This window comes from Octopus sinensis, linkage group LG4 (assembly GCF_006345805.1).
Source record: "Octopus sinensis linkage group LG4, ASM634580v1, whole genome shotgun sequence".
Lineage (NCBI taxonomy): Eukaryota > Metazoa > Mollusca > Cephalopoda > Octopoda > Octopodidae > Octopus > Octopus sinensis.
This window is the reverse complement of record NC_043000.1, coordinates 32,491,633-32,504,446: the sequence shown is the minus strand read 5'-3', so window position 1 is coordinate 32,504,446 and position 12,814 is coordinate 32,491,633. Positions and strand designations below refer to the sequence as shown.

General features: G+C 38.9%; 1 protein-coding gene across 1 annotated transcript in view; it reads right to left on the bottom strand.

Annotated features, from left to right (window-relative positions):
- The window catches only part of LOC115210422 (cyclin-dependent kinase-like 4), a 104,036-nt gene that overhangs the window by 16,544 nt on the left and 74,678 nt on the right, over positions 1-12,814 (bottom strand). The window contains exons 2-6 of the mRNA XM_036501949.1: positions 11,349-11,546; positions 9,057-9,251; positions 6,609-6,790; positions 2,439-2,551; positions 688-827 (exon numbers count right to left, since the gene is read on the bottom strand). Coding sequence (XP_036357842.1) covers positions 688-827; positions 2,439-2,551; positions 6,609-6,790; positions 9,057-9,251; positions 11,349-11,516 — 798 coding nt within the window. The 5' untranslated portion in view covers positions 11,517-11,546. The remainder of the gene's footprint in view (positions 1-687; positions 828-2,438; positions 2,552-6,608; positions 6,791-9,056; positions 9,252-11,348; positions 11,547-12,814) is intronic.

Sequence of the window (12,814 nt, the reverse complement as noted above, 5' to 3'; positions counted from 1 at the left end):
TTGATTCGGGTGACCGTGTGTGTGTGTGTGTGTGTGTGTGTGTGTGTGTGTGTGTGTGTGTATTTGTGTGTATGTGTTTGTGAGTGTGTTTGTGTGTGTGTTTGTGTGTTTGTGTGTATGTATTTGTGTGTGTGTTTGCATGTGTGTGTTTGTGTGGGTGTTTGTGTGTGTGTGTGTTTGTGTGTACGTGTGTGTGTTTGCACAACTGTACTGGGTGTGCATGTGTGTGTGCCTTTCATATATGTATGTGACAGTGTGCATGACTTTGTCCCTCTCTTACAAAGCTTTATTATGCGTGTGTGCTGTCCTCTCTTCCCTTTGTTACCTTGTTATAGGCACTGTAACTGTTCTTGTCACCCCTAACATGTTTGCCACTATTCCCACCTCTCATTATCTTTGACTCGTCAATCACGCTATTACCGATAGCTCTGCAAGACAATCACTTTCAAACGTCTGCCTTGAACTCATATATATCACGTAACTGACACTGATTTCAACTGAGAACTCCTACAACAACTCTCCTACTACTGACCATGACTGTCACATGACTGTCACAGTACTGACTTTATAGTGCTGCTATAAGGGACTAGGATAACACTTTGTAACATAAACACTAATGATTAATTCCTTTTGAAGAATTAATTTGAAGATTTTTCTCCAAAAATTCAAGAAACCGAATATATTTACCTCAATAAAGAGTACAGCGTCAGAAGAAAACTTTGAGAAGCGCTTTCGGATAGATTTCTTTTCTTTTACTTCTGGGATTCTTACAGAAGAAAATGATGGATTCTTGGCAAATAAAGCCTTATGTTGAGGAATCAGGTCTCCTAAAATGCAATAAAGAATTTATAAATAAATGTGTGCGTGTGTGCGTGTTCTCTTTTGCTTTTAATAATAATAATGATAATAATAAAACATTGTGTACTGTGCTCAGGTGCACTACAACTCATCTAAAGTGTATGTATAGTACATAGGGTAATGTACAAGCGTCAGGAAAAGAACAGTGCATGAGTCATGACATACACATATGTGTATGAGTATGGAAGGGGGACAATCAGGTGTAGTTTCGGAGAGCTGGCAGAAACGTTAGCACACCGGGCAAAATGCTTAGCGGTATTTTGTCTGCGTTACGTTGTGAGTTCAAATTCCGCCGAGGTTGACTTTGCCTTTCATCCTTTCGGGGTCGATAAATTAAGTACCAGTTACGCACTGGGGTCGATGTAATCGACTTAATACCTATGTCTGTCCTTGTTTGTCCCCTCTGTGTTTAGCCCCTTGTGGGTAATAAAGAAATAGGTGTAGTTTCGGCGGATTTCGGAAAGCATGAGGGCCTTAAAGGATGCAGTGTCATGGCAGTCAACAACTGACACAGGCAGTTTGTTCCATGCTTCAGCAACTCTGAGCGTGAAAAAATGTTTCTGAAAGTCATGGGAGCTGTGCTGTTTTCTGACTTTGTAGGCATGTCCACGTGTGTTGGACACATGGAGATCAAAAAGGTGTTCAGTGTTGTTGTTGGTGAGGTGGTTGATAACTTTGTGGATGTTTACCAAGTCCATCGCCAGGCGCCGGAGCTTCACTGAATCCATGCCCAGGGAAACAAGGCGCTCAGAGTACGGCAGGTGTCTGATGGAGGGTATGCATTTGGTTGCACGTCTCTGAACAGATTCCAGGAGGTCAATGTTCTGAGCAAGATAGGGGTTCCAAACTGATGATGTGAATTCCAAGTGTGGTTGTACCATAGCTGTATACAGCTTTAAATAGATGGCTGGAGAGCGGGTAACAAAAGTCTTGCTGAGTGATGCCAAGACACCCTCGGCCTTCTTGACAATTTTAGAGATATGCTTTGTCAAACGCAAATCACTGCTGACAGTGATGCCTAGGTCATGCTCGCAAGAGGATTTCTTGATATCAGTGTTGTGGAGGGAGTATGTGGACGCAGGGTTTTTTCTCCCAAAATTCTTCCCTCGAGAAAGGAACTGGTTTCTAACAAAGATATAAAGCTCCATCATTGGAATGGAGATAACTGAAACAATGTCACATTTTAAACCTGAAAAAAGTCTTGCATATATTTACTGTTCCACTTACAAATTGTACTTCGCTCAACAAACAAACAAACAAACAAACCAGCATCGGCAAGTTCCTTGTAATACAAAAAAAGAAAAAGGAGCAAATCCCCTTCAACTGGGAGTGGGGAGTGGTACTGAGAGGGGTAACTTTGTGCCAGTTGAAAGATTAAAGGTATAAAGGGACACAAATGAATTGTTTTGAATTAATCTTGCATTATCTCAATGATGTGATTATCTATTATTTAGAATGGCATTTAAAGACAAGTGTGAAAGGCCAGATCTGGCCAACGTGAACAGAAAACAAGTAGAATATTTGGGCCAGCAAAAGAGTTGAATGATAATAAATGAAAAGAATACGAATGAAAACCTTACCTAAACATCTGATGATTTGGTAAATCTGATCTAAATCTGAATCTCCAGGGAAGAGAGGATCTCCACATAAGATCTCGGCAACAATACAACCAACAGCCCATATATCAACAGCTCTGTAAAAAAAATATGTCATTAAAGACTGCCAAGCTGCATACACACATAAATATAACTATAGTCATTTTTGTCCAATATCACCCATTATTAATTTAAGAATGGTAACTTCAAGTTCTTCGCAATCTGAGTACCATTATCTAATTTTGATTCCCAGTTGAAATTGTGACATTTTATGCTGCTTATGAATCTTGGAAAAATATAAACATCACAACACTTTCAGATTTCTTTCACTCATGGTGATAATGTCAGTGGAAAAAGGGTTGACTGCCATTACACCCTATTTAAATTTTCTTGTAGATCCAACACACACACACACACACACACACACACACACACACACCACACACACACACACACACATATATATTCTTTTCTACTCTAGGCACAAGGCCTGAAATTTTGGGGGAGTGGGGCCAGTTGATGAAAGGCAAAGTCGACCTCAGTGGAATTTGAATTCAGAGCGTAAAGACAGTCGAAATATTGCTAAGCATTTCGCCCGGTGTGCTAACGTTTCTACCAGCTTGCCTTATATATATCGGTGAGCAGCATCCATTGCTAGTGGAGCGCTAAGAGTACCATACGAGTGAGATCGTTGCCTGAGCAACAAACTGTCCTTCGTGCCGATGGCACGTTAAACACACCATTCGAGCGTGATCGTTACAGCATCACCTTACTAGCACTTGTGCTGGTGGCATGTGAAACATTCGAGCTAGGACGTTGCCAGTGCCACTGGACTGGCTCCTGTGCAGGTGGCACGTAAAAGCACCATTTGGATGTGGCCATTGCCAATACCACCAAACTGGCCCTCATGCCGGTGGCACATAAAAGCACCCACTACACTCTTGGAGTGGTTGGCATTAGGAAGGGCATCCAGCTGTAGAAACTCTGCCAGATCAGATCGGAGTCTGGTTCGCCAGACCTCAGTCAAATCGTCCAAGCCATGCTAGCATGGAAAGCAAACGTTAAATGATGATGATGATGATGATGTATGTATGTATATATACATGCATGTATATATATATATACATATATATGTGTGTGTGTGTATATATGTATGCGGAAAACGGGTGTTAAACGATGATGATGATGATGATGATGATGATGATATATATATATATATCCCTCTCTCTCTTCCGGAGAGGCACTGAGCAGCTATACGCGCACATACACACACGGCAGTAACTCCCGCCTACCGAATTCAATCACAAAGCTTCGGTTGGCTCGGGGCTATAGTGGAAGACACCTACCCAAAGTGCCACGCAGTGGGACTGAACCCGAAACCATGTAGTTAAGAAGCAAGCTCCCTAACCACACAGCCATTATATATATATATATATATATATATATATATATATATATATTATATATATATATATATATGTATATGTATATATTACACATATACATATGCATATATATATATATGTACATACACAAATATGTATATGCACAAATACACATGCAAACAGATGATAGATAAGTAGGACATCACCCACATATTTTTGTTGTGTGTGTGTGTGTGTGTGTGTGTCTGTCTGTCTGTGTTATATAAACACACTGTATTTTTCTAATGAGACACATGAGACAAAGTCCAGAATGTAGTTGTCTTTTAAAAATACAAAAATCTAACATTTCATGATACAAATACAGTTGAGACATCAATGGTTATTCTTTCTAAAATAATTCTTTATTTGAAGGATTTCATTGAAAATCTCCAGTCATTGTTCTTATTTATATTGTTGAAGACATCAATACCATGAATGGTGACGCTTACTTCAAGATAAAACACAGATGCTGGTTCTACTTTTTAACCAGTCTTCACAATATTCCAACATGATAGAACCTCTAACCATCACCATCATCATCTCATGCCCACCTTTTGAAGTTTATTGAGCCTTTAATGCCTACTTTTTGATGCTTGCTTTGATTGGATGAAATTAATTTAGATGGATTTTCTATGACCAACTGTCCTTCCTGTCACCTTCCCTCAGGGAATATTTCACCATGGCTGGACACCACTTTCATGATGGCAACACACACGTTTACAATTGTCATGCAAAGCAAAGGCAATGAAAGAGAAACATTCGCACATATACATACATGCAAACATGCATACATGCATACATACATACATTCATACATATATATATATATATATATACATATCTGATCTGGCAGATATGTATATATAGTTTCTACAGCTGGATGCCCTTCCTAACGCCAACCACTCCATGAGTGTAGTGGGTGCTTTTACGTGCCACCGGCATGGGGGCCAGTTTGGTGGTACTGTCAACGGCCATGCCCATTTAGTGCTTTTTACGTGCCACCTGCACAGGAGCCAGTCCAGCGGCACTGACGACGACCTCGCTCGAATGTTTCATGTGCCACCAGCACAAGTGCTAGTAAGGCGATGTGGTAACAATCACACTCAAATGGTGTGCAGCACGTAAAAGCACCCATTACACTCTCGGAGTGATTGGCATTAGGAAGGGCATCCAGCCGTAGAAACTCTGCCAGACCTCAGTCAAATCGTCCAACCCATGCTAGCATGAAAAGCGGACGTTAAATGATGATGATGATGAGGATGATATATATATACATACATACATACATACATACATACATATCGATAACTTTATTGGCCACACAAGTCAACATAGAAGGGGACAAATACAATGTAGAGTTTTTCTTTTTGAGTGGGGGAGGGCAAAAACAAATAGAGTAGGGTTAACCCTAAAGTACATACATATAGAGAGATAGATAGATTGAGAGAGAGAGAGAGAAAGAGAGAGAGAGAGTGAGAGAGAGAGAGAGAGAGAGAGAGAGAGATGCCTATATATATATATATATATACAGGGTGCGATGGGTAAATTGTCACCATTTTATATTTTTAATTTCACACATGTGCATTGTTTGTTTTTGATTTTATCGACTACACAGTATAGTAGGGTCAGTTGGGTACCGTCTGTGAGAGAAACAGCACCATGACACAATTCACCCTGCCAGAAATTTGGAAATGACATTCTGTACTGTTTGGGATTCACACCGGAAGCTCCAATATGAACATTTCAGAGTGTTTGGGTGTCAATCTGAAGACAGTGCAATCTAAGGACATGTACTGAGAGTGATAAAAATCAAACATCCAGTCAACCTCCTGGTGTTTGGAGTAATCACCAGTGATGGTGATATGCCTCCGTTCATCTTCCTACATGACCTCAGACTCAACACAGAGGCCTACTTCAAGTGCCTGGAGGAGGCAGTGCTGCCCTGAGTCAAGAGGGTGGCTGCTGGAAGACCCTATCGCTAGCAACAGGACTCTGTACCATGCCATACAAGTAGGAGAACCCATTCATGGTTGTCAGATAATTTCTGTGACCACATCACCCCTAACATCGGGCCAGCTAACTCCCCAGATTGCAACCCCTTTGATTATTACATGTGGGGCACAGTTGAGTGAGAGACCAACAAAACTCTTTGTAACACCAAAGACGACCTGGAGGCAAGGATTATGACAGCATTCACCAACTTAAACAAAGAGTTGCAGGAGATTCCGAAGTTGTATGGAGACCCTGGTTGAAGCCAGTGGCAATTTTAATGAATAAATTTACTCTTTGGTATTCCAAGATATTTTTATGTAATTTTGGTAAATATATCTGCTAAAATGAGATGTCAGTGTTATTTTCATTTTTGCATAATTTTGATATATATATAGCACCCTGTATATATGTATGCATGAATGTATGTGTGTGAATGTTATTGTTCTGTTGCCTTGACATCGCACAACAGTTGTAAATGGGTGCTGCCATCATGCAAGTGGTGTCTAGCTGTAGAGAAATATTCCCTGAGGGGTAGTGACAAGAAGGACAAATGGCCATAGAAAATCCATCTAAACAAATTTCATCCAACCAAAGCATGCATCAGAAAGTAGGCATTAAATGCTGCTGCTGTGGCTACTGCTGCTGCTTTTTATGATGATGATGATATATATATATATATATCAAAATAGAGAGAGTGAGAGAGAGAGTCAAGAGTTTATTCATGGAAGACAAAGCATACTTTCCATATTTTGTGTCCCCAACTAAAAGTTCTGGTGCTCGGTACCATCTTGTTGCAACATATCCTGTATAAGGGGCTTTAGATGAAGATACAATGGTTCTGGCAAACCCAAAGTCACAAACCTTTACAATGCCGGCTCGGCTGATGAGAATGTTTTCTGGTTTAAGATCTCGATGAATAATCTACAAGAACATTTGGGAAATTGATTTTATTGATTTTTACATCTATTTTTTTTTTTTATATTTGCTTGGAGTGTATTTTGGTTCAAAATTTTGAAATGTAAACATTTTAGTATATTTTCTACCTTAATGACCTTATTAGTGTTAATTACTCATTTATGTTATAAGAGTGAACCCTAATTACTCAGGCTTATTGGGACAGAGGTATCTAACTTGCTGAGATGTCCAACCTAATGGCTGAAGAGATGAATAGATAAATGGCTGGCTAGATGGCTGGCTGGCTGGATGGATGGATGGATGAATGGATGGATGAAGCAATACATGGCTGGATGAATGGATGGTGAATGGAAGATAACTAATTTATTAGAGTGTCAATAATATTACATTTCAAAACACTTGGTAATAACAGATACTTGGTTCTTAAAATTATATATAAAGAGAGAGTGAGAAGTAGATCAGGAGTGGCTGTGTGGTAAGTAGCTTGCTAACCAGCCACATGGTTCCGGGTTCAGTCCCACTGCGTGGCATCTTGGGCAAGTGTCTTCTGCTATAGCCCCGGGCCGACCAATGCCTTGTGAGTGGATTTGGTAGACGGAAACTGAAAGAAGCCTGTCGTATATATGTATATATATATGTATGTGTCTGTGTTTGTGCCCCTAACATTGCTTGACAACCGATGCTGGTGTGTTTACGTCCCCGTCACTTAGCGGTTCGGTAAAAGAGACCGATAGAATAAGTACTGGGCTTACAAAGAATAAGTCCCGAGGTCGAGTTGCTCGACTAAAGGCGGTGCTCCAGCATGGCCGCAGTCATATGACTGAAACATGTAAAAGAGTAAAAGAGTAAAAGAGTATATATATATATAAATATGTATCAGGTCATCCCATTAGTTCTGTCTGATTTTACCTTTTTTAAAACTGAATGAAATTTAATAGTATTTTGGAATGTCTAATGGCAAGAATCCTAGGATCAGTGTATTGCTATGCAAAGTGATTATTTTGAAAGAGATGATGTTAAACATAACTAATCCATGAACCTTTTTGATACCACCTCATACACATATATATACATGTGTATGCCTTGAAAGTTGCTATTTCGAATGAAATGGCATAACAATTAACTATAGACAGAGTTCCGTGTAAATCCATTTATACTCAATGGGCAATTAGGTATTAAATATAATTTATCCTCAGATATTTTTCTTTTTTTTTTGTATAATTATACATTGGAATAAATTACAGAATGTATATCTGAGAACAGAATAAAAGAAGAAATTCACTTAAAATTTTTATCATAACATCATAAATTACATAATCTTTACACATGTTTCACTAGCAGATATTAGTATGTCATGCAGTGATCATTGCATAGAATATGGTGTAATCACTGCAGAACATCAGATCATCAGAAGAAAAAAAGTAAATTAACCCATTGTTGGTTATCAACTTCAGTTGCTAAGCAGTGCCAAACTGAGAACTGCATGTATATTAAGTACATTGTTCGATGTACAGCTGGTAAGGAAAGGAATTTTAGTTTCATTTTACTGGTGTGATAAAGAGAGAGAGAGGAAGAAAGACAGAGATACTGGTTATAAGTGCAGTCAAGATGTCTGGAGAAGATAATAAAACTCCTAAACTATCTAGATCAAAGAAAGGATCAAGTTAATAATGATAAATGGCTAAGAATTTGGTAGCAGAAAAAGGGTCAGACAGAACATGCCAAATGATCTGGTAATAATCTCAGATAATCTGCTAATAATATTCAATAATATAGTAATAGACTCACTTTATTTATTTGGTAACAGTGAATGACAGAGGTGCCATCTTGGCTGTATGATTAAACATTTCACTTCAAACCACATGGTTTTGGTTTCGGTCCTACTTAGTGACACCTGCATCTTACACCTGTAGCCTGAGGCCAACCAAAGCCTTGTAAGTGAATTTGATAGATGGAAACTGAAAGAATCTCATCTTCTGTGTGTGTGTGTGTGTGTGTGTGTGTGTGGTGTGTGTGTGTGTGTGTGTGCGCGCGTGCGTGCGTGTGTGTGCGCGCGCATGCGTGTGTGTGTATTTAAATCTATCCTCTATAAACGTCACTACAAGTGATATTATTGTCAGTTCCCTACCAAGAAATTGTCCTCTCACTTTGTGCCTTCATATCACATCATGTCTGGCATTCTACCCTTCTGTGCCGTGTATTTAGCCCAATCAATGCATATAATAACAACACACACACACACAAAAAAAAAACATCAAATAACTTTGCTTACATTATGTGCATGAAAAAATTCAATTCCTTTTAAAACTTGCCATAGAATTTTACGAGCTGTCAACTCATCAATGCCGTGAGGAAATTTATCAATTTCATTCAAAATAGTGTGATCAATGAATTCAAATACTAAGTAAAACCTTTTCCGTCTTTTGAAAACTTCAATTAAATTCACAATGTGGTCATGATGGAGCATCTGTAAGCCAGAGGAAAAAAAGACAAAACATTTAGTTAAACTCATAATTAAATGCACAGGGATCAATAATAAATAAATATCGAAATTATACAAATTAAAAAAAAAAACAATCTATTTTAATCATCATCATCATCGTTTAACATCCACTTTCCATGCTAGCATGGGTGGACGATTTTGACTGAGGGCTGGCAAACCAGATGGCTGCACCAGGCTCTAATCTTGATTTGGCAGAGTTTCTACAGCTGGATGCCCTTCCTAATGCCAAGATAGTTTCATTTAATTTACCTTCTTCAATACACATTGCTGTGTGGGAGACAGGCTTGTCAATGAATTAGACCCAACATTTCCGATGTCTGTCATAAAAGGCAACTAAAAAAGGTTGGGGTAGGATTCGCACTCTGACCTCGTAAAACCAGCATTGGATTGGAGGGTTGTCACTTGAGTGGAGCAAAGATGTTATCTGCCAAATGTAGAAGGGAACCACCAACAAATGGTGGATACAGTGAAGCAGCTGTTACAACACATGCCCCCATTCTACTACTGCTAATACACTCTGTATAACATCTGTGGCTCTGGGGCACTGGAAAGTACCTCAAATATAGACAATGGAAACTATATTCATCATTTTAATGTCCACACTTCCATGCTTGCTTGGCTCGGACAGAGTTCATTGAGGCAGATTTTCTATGACCAGATGACCTTCTTGTTGCCATCCCTCACCTGTTACCGAACAAGCTATTATTATTATTATTATTATTATTATTATTATTATTATTATTATTATTATTATTATTATTATTATTATTATTATTATTATTTTTCCATGGCCAAACATGTTCTGAGATGTTGATAGTAAGGAGATTTATTTCCTTACTGTCAACATCGCAAATGTAAGATTTCTTCCCTGAAGATGGAGGTTCATTTCATCCAACGTTGGAATCAATTTACCATCATTATTTTGGACCACTGAGCCCCCAGAAACAGCTGTTGGGTTTGTTACACTTTTCTTGAACCTCTTTAATTTTTGATATCATTTCTATTCTGTGTAAGCTGGACCTTTTTGTATCTAAACATGCATTTTTTGCATTTAATGTATTAAATATTCTTTGTATATCAGCCTTTCTAACTTCCTTATCATTACATTTACTCCTCCACCCACTCAAGTTTAAACGTTTTGAGCCGAACTAGGTGTATTCTACATGGGTATATGTTCATCGTATGTACATATGTGAAAATAAAACTCATGAAATGATACGTAGATACAGAGAAAAGAATAAAATATATAAACAATGAGACAGGTAAGCTAATATGAAACCTGGTTGACATTTACATATAGACCTTCAGATAAATGCAAAGACCAATATCAAGTTACAGGATGATATGCAAGTTTATTTGTGTATATGTATTTATAAAATAGTTGACAAAATAAATACAACACTTTCATATACAAATACAGGTTTACATGGAAGTTGACAATATAACCACACAGAGGCAGCCTCATATCTGCTCTGAAATGCTTGGGTTTATTTTATGATCCAGGCACAGGAGTGGCTGTGTGGTAAGTAGCTTGCTTACCAACCACATGGTTCCGGGTTCAGTCCCACTGCATGGCACCTTGGGCAAGTGTCTTCTACTATAGCCTCGGGCCGACCAAAGCCTTGTGAGTGGATTCGGTAGACGGAAACTGAAAGAAGCCCGTCATATATATATGTATATATATATATATGTGTGTATGTGTGTATGTTTGTGTGTGTGTGTTTGTCCCCCTAGCATTGTTTGACAACCGATGCTGGTGTGTTTATGTCTCCGTCACTTAGTGGTTCAGCAAAAGAGACTGATAGAATAAGTACTGGGCTTACAAAGAATAAGTCCCAGGGTCAAGTTGTTCGACTAAAGGCGGTACTCCAGCATGGCCACAGTCAACTGACTGAAACAAGTAAAAGAGTAAAAGAGTATAAAGAGTAAAGATTATCTATGTCAGCATAACATAAAAAAAAGATAAAGAATCACACACACACACACAAATCCACACATATCCACACACATGTCCACATTCACACACACACACACACACACACACACACACACATCACTTACCTTCAATACCTTGATTTCCCTGCGTGCTATCTTCTTTACCACTTTATCATCTTCACTCTCCAGAAACTTCTTAATTGCAACAATCTGATTAGTTTCTTTATGCTTACATTTAAGTACGACCCCATAACTTCCTTCTCCGACAACACCAAGGGTCTCATATTTCTCCATTATTTGATTCGTCAAAACTTGCCCCAATATCTGAAAAAATAAAGTGATTGATTCATCATCATCATCATCATTATCATCATCATCATCATCATCATCGTTTAACGTCCGTTTTCTATGCTAGCATGGGTTGGACGGTTCGACCGGGGTCTGGGAAGCCAGGAGGCTGCACCAGGCTCCAGTCTGATCTGGCAGTGTTTCTACAGCTGGATGCCCTTCCTAACGCCAAACACTCCGTGAGTGTAGTGGGTACAAAGATCAATATTGTTTTGTTACAGAATATTAGGTTGTGCCAAAGTTTTTTTCATATTTAAGCTTTAATTAATAGTTCAAACAAATTACATATGGAAAGCATTTATTCATCAAAATGTACCCCATCATACTTTATTGCCTATTGCCAATGTTGTGCCAGAAACTCGATTCCATGCTTATACCTATTTCTTTATTACCCACAAGGGGCTAAACACAGAGAGGACAAACAAGGACAGACAAACGGATTAAGTTGATTATATCGACCCCAGTGCGTAACTGGTACTTAATTTAAACGACCTCGAAAGGATGAAAGGCAAAGTCAACCTCGGCAGAATTTGAACTCAGAACGTAACGGCAGACGAAATACGGCTACGCATTTCGCCCGGCATGCTAACGTTTCTGTCAGCTCACTGCTTATACCATTTTGAGGCAAAAAACTTCTTGCACCTGTTTTCTACCTTGTGCATACTGTTGGACCTCTGTCTGAGCAGGAAATGAGCCATGGCTCAGAAAAGGTGGTAATCTGATGGTGCAAGGTCTGAGCTGTAGGCAGGGTGAGGCAGCACTTCAAGCCCCTCATATTCCTCAAGTTTGCACTCGGTCACATTGGCAATGTGTGCTGAGGCATTATCATGCTGTAAGAGAGTGTATCTTGGATTGACCAATGCTGGATAGAGGGCTTTCAAAGCATCGTACACTTGCTGCAGTTACTGAATGTAAAGTTTAGCATTTACAACATGACCAACTGGGATAAGCTCAAAGTGCAACACCCCACCATCACTACCAAACACATAACATGACCTTCTGTTCAAACCAGTTTTGTCTGACAAGTTTTAAAGCCTTGCCAGAACAAAGCCACTGATTTCTCTTATTAGGGTTACGAAAATAGATCCATTTATCATCACCAAAAACGGGCATCTTGATGATTTGCCAACAGTTTTTAGCAAATTTTCACATATCATTGAACCTGATCATTAGTTAGCTAAGCATTTCATCCAGCATGCTAACAATTCTGCCAGCTCACCACCTTAATAATACTAATAGCAATA